The 23,668-nt window shown below is 35.6% G+C and overlaps 2 protein-coding genes across 4 annotated transcripts in view; both read right to left on the bottom strand.

Moving 5' to 3' along the window:
* Window positions 1-328: 328 nt before the first annotated feature.
* EMC7 (ER membrane protein complex subunit 7) lies at window positions 329-11,808 on the bottom strand. The gene is made up of 5 exons (XM_014073037.2): window positions 11,496-11,808; window positions 7,500-7,619; window positions 6,843-6,981; window positions 5,737-5,817; window positions 329-3,994 (listed from the first exon to the last, which is right to left on the bottom strand). Exons 1-5 carry the CDS (start codon window positions 11,729-11,731, stop codon window positions 3,842-3,844), a joined length of 729 nt encoding a protein of 242 aa, XP_013928512.1. The 5' UTR covers window positions 11,732-11,808; the 3' UTR covers window positions 329-3,841.
* Window positions 11,809-16,848: 5,040 nt separating this feature from the next.
* Window positions 16,849-23,668, bottom strand: part of KATNBL1 (katanin regulatory subunit B1 like 1) — a 40,381-nt gene continuing 33,561 nt past the window's right edge. For all 3 annotated transcript variants that reach the window (XM_087722994.1, XM_087722981.1, XM_014059927.2), the window contains 5 exons: window positions 23,386-23,436; window positions 23,217-23,306; window positions 22,454-22,543; window positions 21,133-21,226; window positions 16,849-19,039 (listed from right to left, as the gene is read on the bottom strand). In XM_087722994.1, the coding sequence (XP_087579120.1) occupies window positions 19,007-19,039; window positions 21,133-21,226; window positions 22,454-22,543; window positions 23,217-23,306; window positions 23,386-23,436 (358 nt within the window). In that variant the 3' untranslated portion in view covers window positions 16,849-19,006. The remainder of the gene's footprint in view (window positions 19,040-21,132; window positions 21,227-22,453; window positions 22,544-23,216; window positions 23,307-23,385; window positions 23,437-23,668) is intronic.

Raw genomic sequence — 23,668 nt, 5'->3', positions numbered from 1 at the left:
TTTTTACATGCAGAAATTGTCCTACTGATAAACTAAGCAGGGCCATATTCTGGAATCCTTAAATGTTGCAAGTGTTAAAGAAGCCCCAATGGGAAAGGAAAAGATGTAACATATTTTAAGAGTGTTTTGTCTTTTCTCATATCAATGTATTTTATTGTTTGCACATATATCAAATAAAGGCAACAAAATTAAATAGAAGATATAAACATGGCATTAAATATTTCATGGGAAAATTAAAATAGAAGAGCAACTGGAGTGAGGAATCAGATTACTGAGAGAAAAACTAAATCATCAGAAGAGTTAGAAAAATAAGCAAGAACACCAGAAAAAGGCTTGAAATCATTTATTTATTACCAGTTAGAAACAGCATGCTTTGTATGCAGGTATGATTGCACAAATGAAAAGTGTCCTGAGATGAGCTTCAAGTGTGTTCCCAGTGACAAGGAAAGCAACCCGTTTTTAATGTGTAATTATTTCTATGAATAAATTGATCTTCTTTATTAGAATACAACTAGGGAGAAGACCTGAATGGAAGCCATTTAGGTCGTCTTGATAGAAATTCCATATAGAACAAAGGAGAAAAATGGTCACTTTAGTTTAAGCATCTTTTTGCTTTGTTTACATACTACAATGATCTATAATTGCATGTTTGATTTGGGCTTAATGTGTTGTATAAACTGAGTTAATTGTAATTTATTAAATAAGTCATGGTAAAACGATATGTGGCTTAGTATAATTTCTGACACAGGTCTTTCTCAGTGGTGCACAGGTTCAGATCAACCAATCTAAGTTATGGTTTGTTTTAATTATAATTTGAACAAATTATATGGTTACCTAGTTCATACTTTGTTACATGGTTTATATATTATAAAATATAATTTTCTTTTCCCAGGAAGGGAGATTAAAAAAGAAAAGATTTTTTAGGAATATATGCTTTCAATGAAACCTAAAATAGCATCTTCAATTGCTTTAATCCCCTCTTTTGTTTTTGCCCACTCACAACTGTGTGTATAGTACAGTCACACCATGTCAACTTTTACGCTAAAAAGCAAGCACTTCTTTGTACAGTATAAACCTACTTTTTATACTCTGTATTTCATGAATTATTTTTTTTCAGTTGCTCACCACTTCAGTATCAGGGTGTGAATAAAACAGAAAACACATTTTGGTTTAAACCCAGAACCAACCATTTTGTTTTCAAATTCTACCAGACTGCCTTGGATTTCCTGGAATTCAGCAAAAACCAAACTGTGAGGGATCCTATCATTTTTTAATATTAATCGGGGAAAATATAGTACCTTCTTTCATCATCCCCCAGAACAGCCTGTTATCAGCCCGTTGGCCTCGATTTTATGGAGCCTTCCTTTTCTTCCTTCACCACAAAAGCACTGGCCTACTTACCTGTTTCCTACTGCAATGGACTTAGTAGCGAAGAAAAGATTCCCAAAGTGACAAATCCCATCAGTTTGTTCACCTCAGATCTTCCCTCCAATTTTTCCTCTCTTCAGGCCCATGGCTTTTTAATGCCATTATTTGTCAAATTACTTCTGCTCAGAACACCTGGGTCCAGTCTATAACCTCTCTTTCAGTTTGAGCTGGATAATCCCAAACCTTCTTCATATATCTCTCTACTTAAACTGAGATAACTGTTTGGCTAACTCATAAATAGTCCCTGAAATGGACAACAGATGCCAAGATGGATAAAGATAAGACAGAATTGTGGTTCAGTGGATTTATCAAACAACTACACCTAAGATATTGAAAAATGACTGTGCATTATTTGCATGCAAGAAAAAAATTGCATGTGATCTCTCCACAGGGCTTTCAAACTGTAGATGAAAGAAATGGATACCAAATTTGCAGGCAACATCAAATAAGTAGTAGAACTTCAATTATTTTGTTATCATATAACTGTTTGGAAAACTTTTCAGCCCTGAGAGAAGTACAAGTGTTTGATTATGTGAAATCTCAATTTAACAAACTATAAACTCTGCATGCAAGAGACCAAATTTCCATCTAGTTATTTTTCCGGAAATAATAAACAAGCCTACCATATATAAAACAATCTGTAAGAGGTGGTTATGACCAAAATATGTAAGCTGTCATGATGTATTTTTGCATTTAACACATTTGGAATATGACTTTATTCCATTTTTTTCTCTAAAATGAGAAAAGACTAAGCTGGATTCCCATCAGCCTTTGTTTCTGCACTGTCCCTTTGACATACATGCAGTAATTGCTATTCTTAGCAAAATAATACCTCCCATGTGTTTTTTTCCTGTGGCTGAAAAACACATATCCTTAGGGATACTAGAATTGAAATGAAGATAAAAGGACAATTTTTATTTTGCTGATGTCTACTTACCTTATTGTTTGGAGTATAAGACGCACCTTTTTCCCTCAAAAAAGAGGGTGAAAATCTGAGTGCATCTTATACACTGAATACAGCATTTTTGGCTTCATGAAACCCCACCCTTTCACCAAAATGGCCGTGCCTAGCCTTTAGGAGGCTTGTAGAGTGCTCCTGGGGCTGGGGTGGGGGGGTAGAAATGAGCGGAAAATGGGCCATTTTTTTTCTCATTTTTGCCCCCGAAGCCTGCAGGAGCACTCTACAAGCTTCCTAAAGGCTAGGCATGTCATTTTTTTAAAATGAAAAACAGGCCTGTTTTTGCGAAAAGTGGGCCGTTTGTAGGAGGTCTGCAGAGTGCTAAAACTTTTTTTTTTAAATTTGCCTCTTCAAAATCTTGGTGTGTCTTATACTCCAGTGCGTCTTGTACTCCAAAAAATACAATAGTTCTATGGGCAAAGGTGTTTCTGTGGCAAACTAGTGGCTTTTGCCTTTCAATAAATGTCTAATTATCATGCATTGTACCTACCAATAAAACAAAACAAATCTAGCATAAATTATTTCCTCTTAGTTACAAAGTAGGCATCACTGTTTTTCCTGAAACTTTCTCTAATCTTGACTATAAAAATCATACAATAGATATAAGCTTCTAGGTTATTTTATAGAGAACAGGGAGGGAGTTAAAACCTAATCATTACATAAATCAGCTCTGTATTAATATTGTACTCAATACATAACTGCTATTCAAGTGTATCTCCATTCTTCAGATGTTAGTAACATGAAAACCGATTCCATTAGCCTTGTAAGTTTATAGTGACAAACTGTCAAGTAATCAGCTCTCTTTACTTATACCTGCACAGAACTGTATTATCGTTTACAGTTTACAACACAAGGTACTTATGGAATTCTTTTTAAAAGTAAGATTAATAGAGGAACATGTCTTTCATCACTGGGACTTTTCCAAAATAAGGTTTAAATAATGAGAAATGTCAAAGCATTCCACAGAAAAAATATTAAGTAAATTTGGGAATGAATCAAATAGGAAGTTAAACTAAGATTCTGGAAGAAAACATCTGCAACTGATGAAAAAAATATTTTTCCAGCTAGCAATTCATTGTGTTGAATATCAAGAAATGCACAATTATACCACTGCCATTATTAAAGAATGTTTTCTATTTCTTAAAATCAAATTATTTACAGTGATGTATTGTTTAAGAATCATTAATATATTGCACATAATTTAAATTCTTTAATGTCATTTCTACAAAGGAGTTAAATTATCATCAGTACTGACCTTACATATTTTAGACAGAAGTGATGCTCCCGGGTATTTCAAGAACAAGGTACTTAAATAGATTAAAAAGCTACAGTTGTATCCTTTCAAAATTCAAACTGAATTAAGGTTACAGTAGTGGCTTTCTGTTCTTTCACAGAACATCCAGATGGTAACACATCACAGAGCTGTGCAAATTGTGGTTCCAGGAAAAGAAGCAACTACCTTCTTTTTCCTGCACCACTTTTTCCTATTTTACTGCTACTGCCAGTAGACTTGCTGGAAGATTTTGAAGAGAAAAGTCTTGTCATGAACTCTGACACATCAGGCAGCTCATGGTTAGAATTCAACATATTCATGGATTGCTCCATTTCCTAAATACATACAAACAGAAGAAAGTATAAGAGAAAACCATTTTTAAATTATTAAAGAATACACATAGTGAATGTTTACAGTTTGCGTTTGCTCTCTACTCCCCCCCTCCACTACAGACTCCTCTATTCAGCCAGTGTGAAGAACTTAAAAGAAAATTATTACATATATAGGAAAGATATAGGAAAGAAACTACTAAAAGCAAAAAAGCTTAAAAACGTGTCTAAAGTAGTCTTACAGGACAATATTGATTCACATTTTGAAAAACTGAAAAATCTCAGTTCTAAGTGTTATTTTTTCTTATAGCTTTTCTTCAAACAAATGAGGAGAGAGATATCATCCAAGCATAATATTTGACTATTAGGACATTTCAGGAGCTAAACTAGTGTGTAATAGGAATAACTTGAAAATAACTTGATACCTGTAAAGAACTACTGAAGACAGAGATAATTCAGAGGAAATAAAAATTAATACCAACTGAACCCCAGAAGCAGCAGCCAAAGGCACACAGTAAGCACCACTAAATATAGAAGATTTAGTAAACACCTTGAGTCTCCATTTTGTTCTAGCCCTCCGCTATTCAGCATAATGCATGATGAAAGGACAATGAATTAAAATATTGTAAGAAATATCATACTACAACTTCCTATCACTATGAATTTATCAAAAGTATGGCAATTCTTGCTGAAATAATAATGACAAAGAGAAGAACAACATAAGTTGGCAGGAAGTTTTAGAGAATTATAGTAAGCACAGAAACTGAATTCCTTTTAACCAATGTCTGTACAATTTGCTACAGTGAATACAAAAGAGCTCTTGATCTAATATCAGAGCAGTTCAAGAAATCAAGTCAAAGAGCACACATGCTCAGCTAGCCATAGATCTGTCCAGGACTTTGCTTTAAATAACAATGTTTACTAGAGCTGCCATATAAAAAAAATAGTATGCTAATTCCTAATAGGAGCAGAAGAAAGTTTAGGTAGCAAGTGCCTTTGCTGATGACAAAATAGTAAAAGCTAACATCCTCCAAATAAGCTTTGATGAAATATGGGATAAACCCACATGGAAAATAAACCTGTTTTTTTTTTTTTTGAAGATTTCCCATTCAATCATGAAATGTGGGGGGATTAATTCTTTCATGGGGATGTTTTCTTGATTTGACTTTAAGATTCAGAGCACCTCACAGTATTTTGTGTAGGTGGGGGTACATAAAACTGTTGAAATTAAGATTATCCAGCATATGCATTCTCAAGCACAACAGCTTTATCCTATTTGCTTTTCCATGTGGGAGTTTAACTAAGAGACAGATTAGGCAGGTACCTGGGGGAAGGGTATTTTTGTTTCAGGTAAGCTTCATAGGAGGTTGGTGAGCAGCCTATAAATCACTTTGTGAGAAAGGCAGCCATACAGGTCCTATAACTAAATGTCATTTCATCACTTGATCCTGACACCATTCCTTTTAAGCTCATCCTATATTTCATAAGCTTTTTGGGGAACGCAAATAAAACATGGAAAAAACTAACCTTCTTTTATGTCTTAAACCCTACTTTCCAGTAATAATTTCCATTTTTTTGTATTGTTGAAGTTTTCAGCTCAGAACTATATTTCAATTATAGCAATGAACCAAAAGCTCACTATTATATCCAACACTTTCCTGATTCTGTATATTATATATCTATATCTATACCTATATCTATATCTTGATTCAATATTTGCAGTTTTCACTTTTGCAAAGCTTACTCACCCGCCTCATGTCAGGATCACTTGTATTGACAACTTTGGGTAATAATACAAAGATTAGCAATGGAAGGATCATCATCATAACCTTAGAAAAAAAATCAGAAGGTCATCAAATTTGTTAATCACTTAACAAATGTTTCACTTAACAGACATTTTGGGCCCAATTGTGCCTGTAAGTCAAGGTCTGTCTGTATTGAACCTTTCACAACAAATTATGGTGATCAGAAATATTCAAGATATAGCTTCATGCAATTCCTTAAGACTGAAAAAAGGAAACTACCAACATAAGTTGCATTTATCAAATATGTCCTAAGTAACCACTGAGATTACAAATATAGAGATGTGAGATGAGCTAAAACACATTTGTTCTTTACTATATTGGAAGGGTCAATACCGAACAGCAGATATTATAACAGATTTTTTTTTCTTTAAAAAATTAAAATGATGAATTTGAGTAGTAGCAGCAGTATAAAATATTACAAGCTGTTTGATAGTGAAATTGTATTTTTTCAGAACTTTGTGAGCACTCATTGAAGAAATTTAAGAAAAAATTGAATGGCCATTATTGAACTTTGCAATGGTGTTCCTGTCTTAGTAATAGCACTGGATTATATAGCTTTCAAAATTCTTTCAATTCCAGATTGATTTCATTATGAGCTCATTGCCTGCAGCCATTTCCCCTATAATTCTGTAATCTAATATGTAAAGAACAAGTAGAGCCACTCTTCCAAAAAGTTATTCAGATGCTATGATTTTATACCTATGAAAATCAGAATAGTGCAAACAAAAATATTTCTTGTGATGCTTTATGGGAAGAAAACTTGGACTCTGAAGAAGTAGAAATTCCTATTTATATAGTGTCAGCCTCAAACATGCTTATCTGAAATGAATATATATACTCCATGCACTATTACCTTATAGAACACTTGAGATTTCTCAGGACAACCTATAACATACTACAATCACCAAATAAAATTCTGAATAATTAAAATATGCAATAATTAAAACACACAATAGAATATAAAAACTAAAAGTTGTTTAATATGTAATGTCTATAAATAGAAGAATAGTCTGGTAAATTTGTTGATGTTTACACAATTCCATACATACCATGGGATTCATTAAAAAGTCAGTCCATCCCCAAGACTCTCTCTTTATAAAATATGAAGGAGGCCCCGAAGATTTCATTTGAAGAGGATATGGCAATCGAACAACTTCTGATGTTTTGATATAATTCACGTATCTTGCTCTGAATTAAAAAAATTAAAACCGTGTTCTATAGATTTTTCAATTTTATGAATATCTCTACCCAGTATCCTGTGACAATGTAAGCTGCACACCTTAATGCACTTCCACCGAAGAGCCTACAATTAGATTAAATGCTGCTAATTTCCACGTAAATGTTCTTAGGACAGCAATCTAAATTATTTTTATTTCAGTAGGTGTCTGCACTCTATGTACAGTTGCTACCAACTCATCCAGAAATTTACTATATAGGTAGCCTTTGAATTGGGAGAAATTAATTTACTGCTTACTTTACTAACTGAAACAAGCATATATTACATATTATACTGTTCATTAACAAATATTTTATCCCAATAAAAATGAACACAAAATGGCCCGTTTGGATTTATGACTCACTAGATCTTAATTTCTTGAAAGTCTTTCTAAATGTTATATGGTGTATGTAGATATTAAAGTTAAGCTTTTAATCTCATACGTTACAAAATATATTGACATTGCAATATGAAATTTTAAATAGTTCACCTCATTTTTCCTCTTGAAGTAATATCTACTCGTACTGGTTCAAATTTATAAGCTGGAGATATAACTTCAACAACATATGATCCAGAAGGAATATCGTGAACTACAAAACTTCCATCTGTCCTGATGAAATAGAAAAGAGACAAACATATAACTCTATCACAGAATGTTTTCAGAGATAACACAATAATTTTAGATCACATATCACAATGTAAGTTTTGCTTAATCAGATAAACTAGCCATAGTTTAGAGCTACATTTCAGAGCATTAGACTCTGCATTAAGAAAATAAGATTATAATATCTGCCAACATATATGTAATACAATGTTGTTCATTACTAACAAGTCACAGTGAACTCGTATAGTAGGACAGTTATGAATACAAGATAAAACATTCTAGTTTCTATCTCAGCAGAACTACTTGGCCTGAGAAAAACTGTAAAAATCACTAATATGTTACAAGAATATTTATCTTATAGACCTGATGAAATTACATATAAAAACAAAGGAAGTGTATTGTTTCCAATATGTATTTTTTTTCTGCTTAGGAAAAAAAAGGTAAATAAGGCATTACACATGGCATGGAAAAAGTTGAGGGAGAACATTTTGGCTTGCCAGCCCAATAAATTGGAGTCATTCAAGGAATATGATTGGCAGATTGTACTTAAATATATTTAAGTATATAATTCAGAAAATGTATTTATTCCTTAAATTTCTAAGCAACTCTACATTTTTAATCAAAGTGAACAGACATTTTTTTAAAAAAAGAATAAAAATGTGTGAACAAATTTACAAGTCATAATGGCTATAAAACAACATAAAAACAACCCCACTGCATCAAGACAAATATGACATCATACCCACAAAATTGGGCTTAGATTATTTGCAGATCAGAGCTCAAATGTTTAAAGCCTGTGATGGTCTTAAAATCATATAATTGTATGATTTGTAAAATACAATTTATAAAATCATACAAAGCTTGCAGATTCCTGCAGTTAAAAATCTAAAAGTTGGTTTATCTGCAGCTGATGCATTTTTGATAGTATTTTGGTTGACATTTTGAGGGTTGGGTTATCTGCAATTATAGACAGCATTTCTTCCAATCAGCTTGATTGGATGGCCCTTGGTCCCACTGTTTTAAGAAGAGAGAAAATATTAATATTTTATAAACTTAAAAATAAAATTTAAAAAAGGCATTTGATTCCTCAAATCATTTTAATTGGCAATTTCTGCATTTTTCCTGCTCTGTTACTTTTCTAATATGATGACCAGAGCAGTAGATAGTATTGTAGATATAGAAGCATCACAGACTTGAACAAGGACATTGCAATATTGACATCAGGCTTTAACAGAGCACATGTGATGTACCGTACATTACTTTACATGTAACGGTAGACCATAACCTACTATTAGATAAAGTAGAAGATTGTGGATTAGACAGCATCACCACCAGATGTATTCGTAACTGGCTGATCAACCACACTCAACATGTAGTCCTCAATGGAACTGCATCTACATGGAGGGAAGTATGCAGTGGAGTACCCCAAGGCTCTGTTTTAGGCCCAGTACTCTTCAACATCTTCATCAATGATTTGGATGAGGGAATAAATGGGGAACTCATCAAATTTGCAGATGACACCAAGCTGGCAGGAATAGCTAACACTCCAGATGATAGATTTAAGATACAGAAGGATCTTGACAAACTTGAACATTGGGCACTACCCAATAAAATGAAATCCAATGATGAAAAGAGTAAGGTTCTACATTTAGGCAAGAAAAACAAAACACATAGGTAATAGGTGGTACCTTGCTCAACAGTAGTAACTGTGAAAGGGATCTTGGAGTCCTAGTGGACAACCATTTAAATAAGAGCCAGCAGTGTGCAGCAGTTGCCAAAAAAGCCAACACAGTTCTAGGCTACATAAACAGGGGAATAGAATCAAGATCACGTGAAGTATTAATACCACTTTATAATGCCTTGGTAAGGCCAGATTTGGAACTGCATTCAGTTTTTTGGTCGCCACAATGAAAAAAAGTTGTGGAGACTCTGAAAAGAGTGCAGAGAAGAGCAACAAAGATGATTAGGGGACTGGAGACTAAAACATATGAAGAATGGTTGCAAGAACTGGGTATGTCTAGTTTAATGAAAAGAAAGACTAGGGGAGACATGATAGCAGTGTTCCAATATCTCAGATGTTGCCACAAAGAAGAGGAAGTCAAACTATTCTCCAAGGCACCTGAGGGTAGAACAAGAAGCAATGGGTGGAAACTAATCAAGGAGAGAAGCAACTTACAACTGAGGAGGAATTTCCTGACAGTTAGAAGAATTAATCAGTGGAACAGCTTGCCTCCAGAAGTTGTGAATGCCCCAACACTGGAAGTCTTTAAGAAGATGTTGGATAGCCATTTGTCTGAAACGGTACAGGGTTTCCTGCCTAGGCAGGGGGTTGGACAAGAAGACCTCCAAGGTCTCTTCCAACTCTGCTATTGTATTGTATTGAAATGTTGGTTAATCATACATTGGAATATATTCATTTCTCAACATCAGATCATGTGTGCATGTACTTCTATTCTGCAGGAATTCATTAGTTTAATATGAAAAGTTGTGTTAGCATTTCAACACAGACTATTTCAACACTAAGCAACTGCCCTTCTGGGAGGTGCATGGGGAGAAAGCAAGAACAACAACTTCCCCATCAATATAGTGTTTAAGGATACCACAATAATGTAACTATTTTTGACACTTATCATTTCAAGTTCTAATTCTGATTTACCATTAAGAAATAAAAACCCATAATGGTTGGATGCATGAAATTGTATGTTCAAGTTTTAATAAACATGTCTTCTAAAACATGTTGGTTTTTAAACAAACATTTTTAAACAACTGAGTATGTGTGTGTGGAAACTTATTATCTGCAGATCAGAAACACAAGGACATTTATTCTTCCTCAGAGCAGAACACCAACTGTAAAGACTGAGAGGTATTGTTTTGCCAGGACAAATACATTTAGAAAATGCTGCTTGTGATCTTCCCAAGCAACAACCCAATCCCAACACACTGTGACACAATAAATATGCTTTAAAATCTGTCCTGCCCAATCTGCCTTGACCTAATTCAGACCAGCTTTCCCCTCCTCAGACTATTCTCCAGCATCAAGATTTTAAGACAGAATAAAATAGTAATGACGAGGAATCACCTCCAGTTATTTTTGCCTTTGTCTAGTGAGTCAGGAAGCTTTAAATTGCGATATAATTTATCACACCTTTCCTTTAGAAACTCCTTACTCCAATTTTTGTCCACATCAAATGTTGTCGATTATGATTGGGTGGGAGGAGTAATGGAGCCAAAGTCGTTCCCTGAACTTTCCAAGGCTAAAGGACCCATTTGAACCTGTTTCTCTCCAGAGCCAATTCAGAATCCAAATTGTCATCTACAACATCTCAAGGCAAAACCTCCACGGACACAACTACATTGTTTACTTGGCAACACCAGGGGAGTATCTCGCTAGGGTCTTCAATTCCTTCAATTAGCATTGTGGGGTTTTCTGATGGGCTTTTCCCTCAGGTATCAAGAGTAAAACTTGCTTAGTATTTTTCTTTTTTGCTTTTTTTGGGGGGGCGCGGGGGCAAGACAGCTTAAGGCGACAGATATGTTAACCCTGAGGGAAGACTGTTGGACTGGTAGGAGAGCCGTCTTCGCCTAGGTCATTCTGTTTCCAAAATTAATAAATACATTAATAAATATCTTTTTTTAAATCTGCCCTTTTCGTAGTTGCCCAATTTAGCCTTGCGAAAGGCTTAGCGACAAACTGCGGCCGGCCTTCTGGGGTTTTTACCGAAGAGATACGAGGATCCAAAGCGAACTAGAAACCAGTTCTAGACATGGTCCGGAACGAAGCGGGAGCCCCCCCCCCCCCGAAAAAAGCCCCTCCCCCGAGGGAGTCCGCGGAGCGGGGCTGGGAAAGTGCCGGCGGTTACCGCCACCGCGGTTGCTACTCACTTGAGGAAGCCGACGTGCTCCTCTCCGTCCACCAGCACTCGGGCGCCCGCAATCCAGTCTTGGGGCTTCACTCCCGGCACCACCGCGCGACCTTCGATCTTAAACCGCTCCCCGGCGCCCAGAGCATCCCCGCCACCGCCGCCGGGCGTTTCTGAAGCCCAAGAACATGAGGGAAACTGAAACGTCGCCGCCAACAAGAAGACTGTCCCAAACAGACTAAAAGGTCCGGCCGCCATGATAGTTCTTGCGCGAGATACCGGGATAACGAACCAGCGGAAGAAGTCTTTTTTTTTTCTTTCTTCCTTCCTTCCCCTTACCGGCGCATGCGCCAAGCGACCGGAATGCGCCTTTCGACGGGCCGGAGCTGCGCGTGGTCACGTGATAAATAAGAGACGAGCCCGGTTCTTATCTTGAACTCTGAAACTCTGGACTTCCGGTTCCTTCTAGCATTTTTGCCTCCAAGGGGGGCGTGGAAATTAGCCTTGGGTTGCTAGTAAATTGTTGTCAGGCGAGGATATAATAATACTGTGATTTGACAAAAGTATACCCTATCCTACTCGAAGAATCAGGATAAAAATCTTCCTGAGCCACCCGAGTGGAAATGCTAGTCAGATTCATTTTTCCGCAACTGACACTGACACTGACAAGGTTTTTTTTTTTAAGTTTGAAACATCCCTAGTCTCTCCTAACAATATTTCTACAACATGTATTATTTTTGTACAATTTGTGCAAATGTAATATATGCATACTTGTAAAGGGTTGCAAACTATCAAAAGTTTTTCACAGGAAATCAAATTCTCAAAATGTATATGAACTGTTGATGAAGCAACTATACTTCCTCTATAGATCAACTATGTATAGAGTACAGATAGGCCAGAGACCATTGCAGAGGTAATAGATATTTAACAGTTTCATTTGTAAAATCATATTTCTTAGGTTATTAACCAGGTACTGCACTTTATTGAATAGTCTGATTCACTATCTGATATATAAAAGTGCTGTACTATAAAATTTTATTCTACTTTCACTAATAGAAGGACTAGGATGCAGAAATTTGACTTCTGATGAATAGTTCGGGTGGGGCCTTGTTTCTCATCTGTTGTTGCTAAAAGAATCTGAAATGTGTGTCTCTCCATATATAAAGTTTCTGTTTAAAAGATGCAATGCAAGAGGAACAAATTTTACCGGACAAGACTTTAAATTGCAATGTCTGATAAAATTGGTATAAAAAAGTAGCAGCATGTCATTGTACAAGCTCTTGAATATTTGTACAAGCCTTTTGAATATGCACATGCCATGATGTACATACAAAAGCACCAGTGCATATATTATGATGGCACCATGCTGCTTTTGTCATTTGAATGCTATTTTGAATACTTTTATCGTTACTGCAATTGTGAAAATTGGCCTTATCAGTTAAATAGATGGTTAGGTTGCCCTATCTCTCGGGTTGGCTACCTGCAGCTCTGGAGCCATATGTGGCTTTTAACCCTCTGCTGTGTCTCCCTCCTTTCATCCCTCTACTGTGGAGAGAAGTGGCTGCTGTTGCTGCTATTGCCGTCTCCATGGCCTGCCCGCCACTCTTGCAGCACAGTGAAATTTAGCAAGCTTCACGATGGGGGAGAAGCCCATTATAATGTGGAGCCACAATGTGATCTTGCCCCACTCATTCCTGGCAAGAGGAGTGGCATTGGCCGTGGCGTGTCTTGGGGCGGACAGTAGGCTCGACAGTAGGTCGCACGTCTCCCCAAGTGACTGAGGTGCGTCCAGCACCCACAAAGGCTACAAGTAGCTGCTCACTGTTTCTGCTAGTCGGGGAGAGGGAGAGAGAGAGGTGCGAGTGATGTTGAGTTGGCAACACCCACTCAGTCACACCGGTTGTTAAAAGTATTCGCTCCCCTTTTTTTCTGTGGGAAACTGATCCAAATGACAGTTTGGAAGGTTGCAGACCCCTGCCCTATCTGCCCCAAAGCTACTAAGGGAAACATAAAACTCAATTAACCCTGAAATTATGCACTTGCATACAGAATTGCTAAGGGCAAAAAGTTCCATGCAAATGGAGAAAATTGCCTTTTTCTAACTGTGGTTTAAATTAAAAGGGCATCTTTTCTTTTAAGTAAAAGAAATAGGTAGATCAAATACTGGGGGAATTTTCAAGTAGACTTGTCTACTAATATTTTCATCATATGGCAGATGTGTAGGATGTTGACTCTGTCCTGGCTTCATGTACTTCATATTTATAGTTATATAAACTTTTCCAGTGCTGGGCCCAAAGCTTTCAAAGCAAGTTTAGGTGTGTATCACAAAGTGTTACCAATCAGCACAAGAACTGCAGCATATTAAATGGTTCTCTGTGATACCCTGACACGCAGCGTGCAATATGATTGTACACAAGTTTTCATAAAATGGTTTATTTCTTGGTTTTTTAAAAGTCATCCTTTAAGCAAAGATGAGTTTTTGAAGAGACTGGTACTGAATACATTTCTTTATTGTTTACCTTGAATTAAGGTAGATTAGAGAAAAATGTTAACAGACAGGTTTTCAGATGGAGAAATTAAACGTATTAGTATTTAACAGTGACATGCGGTGAGGTTTATGGCTGGTGAAGCAGTCCTCTCCCCCGACATCCTGTCTAAAGCGCTTTCTTTCTTTCGTCTGCCTGAGCTCTGACAGGTGGGTGAAAGAAAGCGGCAGCCTGCCAGCACAGGCTGGCGAAAGTCACTTTCTTTCGCCCGCCTGTGTCCGCGGCAGCCGCGGACATAGGTGGACGAAAGAAAGTGACTTTCGCCGGCCTGTGCTGGTGAGCTGCCACTTTCTTTCACCTGCCTGTGTTCACGGCAGCCCGCCAGCAGAGGCGGGCAAAAGACCCGCCTCTGCTGGCGGGCTGCCGTGGACACAGGTGGGCCAAAGAAAGTGACTTTCGCCGGCCTGTGCTGGAGGGCTGCCACGGGCACAGGCTGGCGAAAGAAAGCGGCAGCCTGCCAGCAGAGGTGGGTGAAAGACCCGCCTCTGCTAGTGGGCTGCTGTGGACAGAGGCAGGCGAAAGAAAGTCTCTTTCGCCCACCTGAGCTGGCGGGCTGCCCTCCCTGCCTCTCCTACCCCCTTCCCTCTCTTCACTCATCTCAAACAAACACACATACACAAAGTTGCACCAGGAGGATTAAGTTTGAATTCCTCCCCCTCCCTCCGACCCACATACACGTACCTTTCTTTTCCAGCTGTTTCACAGAGGATTTAAACTCTGCTGTTGCCTGCCATCATGAAAATGTAAAAATGTAAAAGGAAAAAGGCAAGAGCTGAGGTCAGGCTGGGCTAGTTGCTGCCAGAGTCACCATGGACGACTCTGCTTAACTGTTTAAACAAGCCTCTAAAAAATGCCTTCTACAGGAGGAGGCAAGAGAACCACGTGCCTCATCTACATCAGGAATTTTTCGGCTTTTAACCCTTGCTTAACTCTGCTCGAGTGATCATAAAGTCAGACTAGATGAGGCACATGGTTCTCCTACCTCCTCCTTTAGAGGGTGTTTTTTTAGAGGCTTCTTTAAACACTTAAGCACTAAGCAGAGTCATCCACTGTGACTCTGGCAGCAACTAGCTCAGCCTTTTTCCTTTTACATTTTTTTTTATTTTCATGATGACAGTGGTGAGGCTCTGCTTTCCCTGCCTCCCCTGACTGCATGTCCCTGGTATTTAATTTAAAAAAGGATCAGTAATGCATGTTATTATGACATGTAGTTATGCTTGTATATTTAAATAACATTTGGTAAACTGAATCTTTTCTCATTGCATATGGATTGTGATCTGTAAATGTTTTATGACACATGTCATACAAACCCAAATATTTTTTTTAAATCATGGCTTAGTATAATTTATGAGTTCATTTTTTCATTTTCAATTCTCCACAATAAAAGCATTTATAATAGCTCATAATTTTATATAACATCCTGTGTCAGGTAGACACAAAGATTACCAATATTGGTATTAAAATAGGAAAATAATCACACACAAATGTATATTATATAGGAATTTATTGCCAAAGTCTACTGTTTTATAAAGTTCAGATGATACCTGGCAGACATTATAGATCTTCCCAATAAAAATAACAATTCTATTTAAGTACTTGATGTTGAGCACTATGTAATTATTTTGTTGGAACAAAAGTAACGTTAAGTGCTTAAGTGAGGAAAAAAGTTGCAAGAAAAAAACTCAAAGAATAAGAACCCCAACAATTCAACCTTGAGGTATATTGATTCTCCATTATTGAAAATTTATTTTGCCTAACATGTGTTTTCCTCAAGTATTCTTGTCAAAATAGACATACCAAAGTACTACTGTATTAGTAATTGCAGCAACAGGGCTGTGTGAAACAAATGAAAGTAAAAACCATGCATGCACACTTTTATTCAGACACCACTGAAGCTAAATTATTGCAGACATATTTATGCAAACTGCAAAACAGTTTTTGAAGCAGCTTATAAATTCTTTAAAGGACATGGCTTTTTAAACCATCTATGCTTCAATTGCAGTACAATGTTGTACATCACTTTGCAATTGATCTCAAAAAAGTATTTCAGTTGCTTTTCCCCCTGACTGATCTTTTTGGTGACTGAATATATATAGGCAAACTTTGCTTACAAGTTGCCTTGTGTAGCAATCCTTTGAACTTTTGACAGTGCTGAAAAGATAACTGTGACTAAGCTGAGCTTTTACAATCTTTGCAGCATCCTTCAGTCACATGTCATCATTACAATCCCATATATTGTCCTGTACATTAGTGGTTTCTTTTTCCCCCTCACAGAACAGAGAATGGAGAAATAGAGATTATGAGACAGTAAGCAGGAACACAATGAATATACATTGAAAGAAATGTGCTCATGTTGTTTATTGTTGCATTCTTTTCAATGTGTATCACCTATTGTGTGTCTGCTTATCTTCTTGTAGTCCCTCCCTCTTCAATGAATGTAAATAGAAACATTAAATCCCTACTTAGTAATTATCTTAGTGCTGAGAATGAGGATTTCAAAAGGCAGGGGTGTGGGGGAAAAGAAAAAGAAATAAAACCATAAAGTAGTCACAGCCTTGTGATTTTTCACTTAGTAACTGCATCACTTAGTGACTGAGTTTCCAGTCCCAACTCTGGTCACTAAATGAGGACTACCTATAATGCTGCACAGTTCTATAGCTTTGCAAAGCACACCCTTCAGATGCCTCACCTTATCCATCTTACATTTAGTACACATTGGTGCAGCATATACTGAAGTTAGGTACATCTAATGTGTAAGTCATTATAACTAATTGGTGGCTCATTCCCAGTTGCATTTTCTAGCAACTAATGTTGCACAAAATGTGGGTGTATGATTAAATATCAATTTTAATGGAAAACAAAACAACAAAAAAACTAAACTACTTTTAATATGTCCTAACATTTATAAAAAAAATCAAATTTCCATACACAAAATATCCACAAATCTCCAGCTACTTCATTCATAACTATGTTAAGTCTTTATTTTTTGCAATGCCACTTTATATTACCGATCCTTCTGTAGAATGAAATAAAAAAAAGCAATTATCAAGGCAAAATGGCCTATGAAATAGGAGGTCAATATGAAACAGCATAAAATTGCTACTTGTCTTAAGTTAGCTGATCAGATGAGTACAGGAATGTTATACAATTATACAGTCTGTTATTGATGCTACTGATTTCATATGGTAAGCCCTTAAAAACATTATGGTAATAATGATTGATTTTACATATTTAATCTTTAAATTGTTTATAGCTCTGTTGGCCCAAGAGCTGGACAGCTTTTCTCTTATATGAAGACAAAAGACCCAGGAAAAATTTGCATAACCCTGCACAGCTGGAAGTCTGTAAGTCAATAGAACTAGATTTATAATTTTTATTTTAACAATTCAGATTTGTTTTTATAAGGAAATGTACATAAGTCCTCTTATAGCCTGCAGTTGTTTATATGCATAAAACTAATATTTAAATTTAATTTGGGATTACATTAAATATAATGAGCAACTTTGCTAACATGCTACAAATATTTCAGCTTATATTTTGGTGCACTGTTGGCACTTCCTAAACTTTTATTTGGAAATATCTGTTTTCTACTTATATAAAACACAGGTGCCATCTTAGAAACACATTAAGTTGTTTTTCAGTTCAAATGAATAAGTAATCCATAGCAGATTGACCTAAAATGTCACAAATAACCCAAAGAAAGTACAGCTGTAAAACTTGTACATGGGATGTACTGCATTTATTGTTTGTTTGTTTTTTTTAAAAAAAATCAGTGTTAGGAATTTGACCATGTTGGCATCTACGTCTGAAAGCTCTGCAGGACTCCGCCCGGAATCCTACGGGATTGGGCGGCATACAAGTGTTATTAAACTTTGAAACTTTGTTATTAAACTGCAGCAACATTTGTTAGAAGAGGTAGCAGCTGCGCTGTTAAATCTGAAACGAACAAGTCTAGACAGGCTGTAAACATTTCTAGGAGTTTTAAATATCTAAAGAACAGCAGAAAAGGTTTTGAAGTTGGAAAATCTGAACTTAAAACAGTAACATTAGTACATTTACTAAGCTGCGTGTAATTCAAACTATAAAGAGGAAAATATATTAGAAAAAATATTAAAATTCTGCAAGATATACAGAACCACTATTCTGTTGACATCTACAGTTAACTTTCTCCATGTTCTACATTTTAATACTCTTATAATTAAGTCATACAGGTATTTAAGTAGTCAATTTAGTGGAAAACCCCACTTCAATATATTTCAGTGTGCAAAACATTTCAAAATTATTTGTACAATTTGTGTAAACACTTTGATTTTTTTCAAAGGAATTTCCATCCCTCTATACAGTTATTTAATATATTGGCTATATGATATCCTAATATATTGGCTATTTGCAATTCTAGTTGTTAAGGCCTCTTTGCTAGATGCAGTTTTTCAGTAGTGCAACAAAAATAGTCTTTAATATTTTGATTAATATAGCAGACACATTTCAGAAATTCAGTACATCGAAACTGTCAAAAGTTGTAACATATTCGAAAATACATTTTTACAGTTCATAAGAAAAACATGATTTTAAAAAATCTTTATGGCGAATGGTCTTTTGTGGTTCCTAGTAATGGTTTTCACTTCTGTCTTCACAATTCGGTTTTGTAGTAGTATATAGTTATGTAGAAGAAACACTTTCATTATTTCACCAAGTAACTGAAAATATCCCTCAAATGCGGCAAAGGCATGCATACAGTTTTCATAGTGCACTTTCACCTCACTGAAGTAAAAGTTGCTCCTGAGATTTTTTTTTTCCACTTCAATGTGAAGCAGATGGATATTTAGTGTTCGCATTAAATAATCCAATGGTCTAGCCTTCTTCTGTCAAAGACAGTCCTCAGATGAGGAATTATTTGGAAAGAGTATTTTGCTTAGTGTTACTGTTGACTGTTGACAGTTTCTGTTTAAGCACATTAGCGCACACACAGCTTTGTCCTCCAGGTATATCAGTGCAACTGTAACAAATAAGATTCCACTTCCTAAAAAAAAATAGAAGCAGTAAAGCACATTAATTCAAAAAGTAGTTCAAAACACCAAGCCTCTCTTTGAATGCCAGCCATAATAGTTCAAAACTCAGCATGCTGGCTGAGGAATTCTGAAAGTTGAAGTTCACACATCTGTCAAGCTGCCAAAGTTGAGAAACACTGCTTTAGCAAACACATGTTTATCTCTATTCTTACTCAGAAATGTTTTTGTAGAAACATAATTAAAACACCCATACTTGAGTACAGGGTTTAAAAGATTATCAGAGAATTTGAAGTGTTACCTAGGAACTGTAGTACAACATAGCTTGTGAATGGCCAACCAGTATATATTGTAGGTAGTGCTCGACTTACAACATTTCATTTAGTGACCATTTGAAGTTAATGAAAGTTACACCACCAATGAAAAAAGTAACTTATTTGTCACTTATGACATTGATGCATCCCCATGGCCATGTGATTTATATTTGGATGCTTGACATCTAACTCATAATTATGACGGTTGTAGTATCTCATAGTGATGTGGTCCCCTTTTGTGACAAGCAAAGTCAATGGGGAAACCAGATTCACTTAACCATGTTACTAATTCAGTAATTACTAATTACTAAAAGAATTGCAGTGATTCACAAACGAATGTGGCAAGAAAACTCGTAGACATTGAGAGTAAAGACAATGAGGAATCAGTGTACTACAGGACATGGGGATGATTTTATGATTGGCTTGAAAAAAGATACAAATAGAAAGAGAAAGGAACAAAGCACAAACAAATAACTTAGATGACACATTATTAAATCAGGGGGAGGGGAAATAATAAAGTATGAAAATGTAAATATACAGACGAAAAAATGATATGAATTGACAAATGTTAAACAGCAATTATAAGTGTATATTTAAGACTGAATTTGAAAGGAAAAATAAAAAACTTTTAAAAAATAAAAACTTGTAAAATGGGGCAAAACTCACTTCACAAATTTCTCACTTAACAACATTAATTTTTGGCTCAACTGTGTTCGTAAAGTTAATGACTAGCTGTATTTCATTAATGAATTATAGTTAAAACTACAAACTTGTAGTTTAGCATAATGTATTAACATCATTACTAAAATATTTTGGTAACTCACATGCCCTTTAGTTCTTGTTCAGGTTTTAATTTAACACCTATACAATAACAAGTAACTGATCTAGAAACATAACCTTTGACATAAAAACAATATCACCATGTCTCTCCCATTTGATGCGCTAAGCAACAAAGTATAAACTAGAGTTTGCTGTAATCTGCTCTGATAATTAATTCCCCAATTATGCTGAAAGTTCTATTTTGCATTCATGTGAATGCATGTAGAACCTCAACTCCTAACTTTTCTATTTCAATTAACAAGGATAGAGGGAGGGATAACTAATGCAGAGAAATTAGGAGACAATACTATATACATTTCTGTCCTTGATGTATAAATAACATACACTACTCAGAGTCTTCTGTCTGAAATACAGGAAATAGTATGCTCTATTATCTGCAAGACAACATGATCTTTGAATGGTTATTCTGTGAATGCTAATAATGATTGTGCTGACTGTTCTATGAAATAATAAAAAATAGTTCTTCTCTGCTAAACGAGGAGGTAAAATTTAAGTTTTTTTTTTTAAATGGAAAGCAAAGATTGACATAATAACCAGATAAAATAACCAAGGGATAAGAGACAGAGAGAAGAGCAAACAAATAAACCAGATTCAACTTGTATCTCAATAGTGACAAAAGGAGAGGTGTGAGAGGTTTGCTCGACTAACTCAGGATCTGCCTGAACATAAGTGCATTGATATACAAAGAAAAATACTGTTAATTCCAAACAATTAACCTCAAATGGAGAAATAAAATAACTCAATAGGCTATCTTCAAAGTTACATAATGGGGTTTCAGCTCATGCCAAGGGACTCCCATCTCCAACATAGCTCTGAAGAAGCTAACTCTTTAAATTATACTTTGAGTATCACAGCAAGGGACGGGCAGAATATAAATTTGGTACATTTCATTATAAGTTATATTATATAAACTTAATTTTAAAAATATATTATCATCAAATAAATATCATTACCTTTGCTATATTACCCGTATACCCTGGAACCAAAGTAAGATGATTTTCTTGTTTCCACAATATACTTAATTGTTCTTTTAAAATTTGAATATTTCTAAGAAAGAAAGCCAAAAGTATGGAATATTAATGCAATAAACAAAGAGCAATCAGAGTCTCATGGTAATTATCTTACCTAGATTTCAAATATATGACCAACTGTATCTTTAATAAGTTATTGGCTAATGCAGAAAAAAATGTTTTTAATAATTTTTAGTGAAATTTGAGAAGGCCATCACAGATATTTCATCAACCTTAGAGCAGGTTTTAACTTAAGTTCAAAAAAAAATTATTTTTGTACTGTGCTGGAGACCTCAACAGATGCCATATTTTCAAGATGAGAAATTTATTATTTCTGTAGGAACGAAAGCGCTGGGTGCTGTCAGCTAAGAAGTGTTGGCTGGCCTTTTCTGACATGGCACCTGCTTTGTGGAATATCATTCCACCAGAGATTAGATCGGCCCCAACCCTACTGGCTTTTCACAAGGCCCTAAAAACTTGGTTTTGAGCTACAGCAGTGATGGCTAACCTTTTCTATACCAAGTGCCCAAAGCATGCGCTCCCAAACCCCAAAATGCAATACGCGTGCCCCTTCCCTTGCATGTGGGGCAGAGACCCAAAGACCAGCTGGCTGAAGGGAGGACGCACGCATGCATGGTAGAGCTGAATTGGGGAGGTCTTATTATTTTTGAAGTACAGGAGGGGGCAAGCATGGTCACATCATGGCTGCTGCTGTGTTGCAATATTTTTTGGGAGGGCTTATTTTCAGGACAGGGCTTATTTTAGTACATGCGCTCAAAAGCTCAATTGAGCTTATTATCTGGGGAGGTCTTATTTTCAGGGAAACAGGGTATGACATGGATAGCTACATAAGTCAAACGTGCATCTTACATTGACAAAATTACTTTGCAATTGTGTTAGTGATTTTTTTAACCTTCAGTTTCACATATCAAAAAGTATAGATAGCAAGTTATTAAAAATTAGGCAAGAAAATCTACAATGAGTCATACTTCCAAGATCTAATAAAAAAAAAGTTTCTACATTTGTATAGCAGAGTTTTCAATACTAAGTGAAAGAGAAAGATCTGCACGATCAAACTTCTTGCATACTGTTTAATCTGATCATGTATAGAATTGTTCCCAACGGTATGTTAAAAAAAAATCTAGTTTTTTTTAATCAGGAAAGTTTTTAGTTATTAAAAAATATCCAACATGTTTTAGGCACTATATAAAAGTTTAGCAGTCATATTAAAAACCACACTGCATAATTAAAAAAGATTACTTACTCATCTTCTATTTTATCTGTATGGACAGAAAGTTCTGACCACCATCTCTTAATCACAGCCTGAAGCCAATTTAAACCAACAATTACATATCTAGGGGAAAATAAATCACCATGGTAAGACTTTATTCTGAAAACTGCTTAAACATTGGCAAAAACAGTTGCAAAGTACTCAGAAATCTTTCAAATCAAATGTTTTTTTTTAAAATGAATGGAGAAACCAAGCAAAGTAATTCTTCCTAATAATGTATTAAGGGTTTTTTTTTCCTTAGAAGGCAAAATGTCTGTTATATGGGTATAACTCAACCAAGTTTATTATTGAGAAACATTTTTTTCCAAGTCATTCTGTTCAGCAACACTGATTTTGGTTTTCCCAAAATCTTTTTTTATTCAAACAGGCTTAAGAAACTGAATTGACATACACTGCTTGTTTTAAATATATAAATAGTAGGAGACACATCTTTAGCATCAGTAAATCAGGCTGAGGAAGACTGCAAATACAAAATCGTAGAACAGATGGCTTTTTAGGATCCCTTACTTTAACCCATCCTGCCTGGGATTTTGGAATGTATAGCACAGCAACATTGGAAAGGCCACATATTTGCCCTAAATGTTAGGACCTATGAGACCAATAAAATCACTGTTGATCCCACCCTTGACATGCAAGTCTATGAATTTATGAGAAACAACAAACTACGAAAAGTAAGGATTAACTTAAACTTTTATTCTCTAAATAATCACAAGATATATTTTTTTAAAAAACTTACTCTTCAAATTTGCTTTTAAGCATTAATTTTACTAATGGTAGAAGGTCAACACAGCAACCAACAGAAATATAAGGTTTTTCTTCCTGTAAACTGAAACAAGGCATTATTAATATGCATAAATATACACTTTCAGACTCCATTAAGCCCTTCTTCTAAATCTTTCTTTTACCTGCTGGTAAGGACAGGGAGACAATCTACAACTACTCCCAGATCTTCTATCCTAGAAACATCATGAAAACACACCATTAGTCACTGCTTTGTATAATTCTTCAATACATTTCAAAACTCTATCAATATTTTAAAGGCAGCATATTAGAAATGGCTGGATTTTATTACATTATTTTACACAGATAAGCAAAGTCTGTTCATAGTAAGCCTATGAAGAATTCCCACAGGTTTTAAAATTATGGTCTCACATTCCATTATTAATTGTCCCATCATTATTGTTGTTT

Source organism: Thamnophis sirtalis, unplaced genomic scaffold, assembly GCF_051295495.1.
Source record: "Thamnophis sirtalis isolate CommonGarterSnake01/CBP01778 unplaced genomic scaffold, rThaSir2_p1.2 scaffold_1, whole genome shotgun sequence".
Lineage (NCBI taxonomy): Eukaryota > Metazoa > Chordata > Lepidosauria > Squamata > Natricidae > Thamnophis > Thamnophis sirtalis.
Note: the sequence above shows the minus strand (reverse complement) of the source record. Positions and strands in the feature narration are given on the sequence as shown.

What these genes read in the sequence shown, in the direction of transcription:
- EMC7 (XM_014073037.2), bottom strand. Translation starts at nt 11,731, where the DNA reads ATGGCGGCCGGACCTTTTAGTCTGTTTGGGACAGTCTTCTTGTTGGCG. An exon ending in ACTTTTTAATGAATCCCATG is followed by an intron (nt 5,818 to 6,842) that starts GTATGTATGGAA and finishes TTTTTTTCTAAG; the next exon opens with GTTATGATGATGATCCTTCC. An exon ending in GTGATCCTGACATGAGGCGG is followed by an intron (nt 3,995 to 5,736) that starts GTGAGTAAGCTT and finishes GTATGTATTTAG; the next exon opens with GAAATGGAGCAATCCATGAA.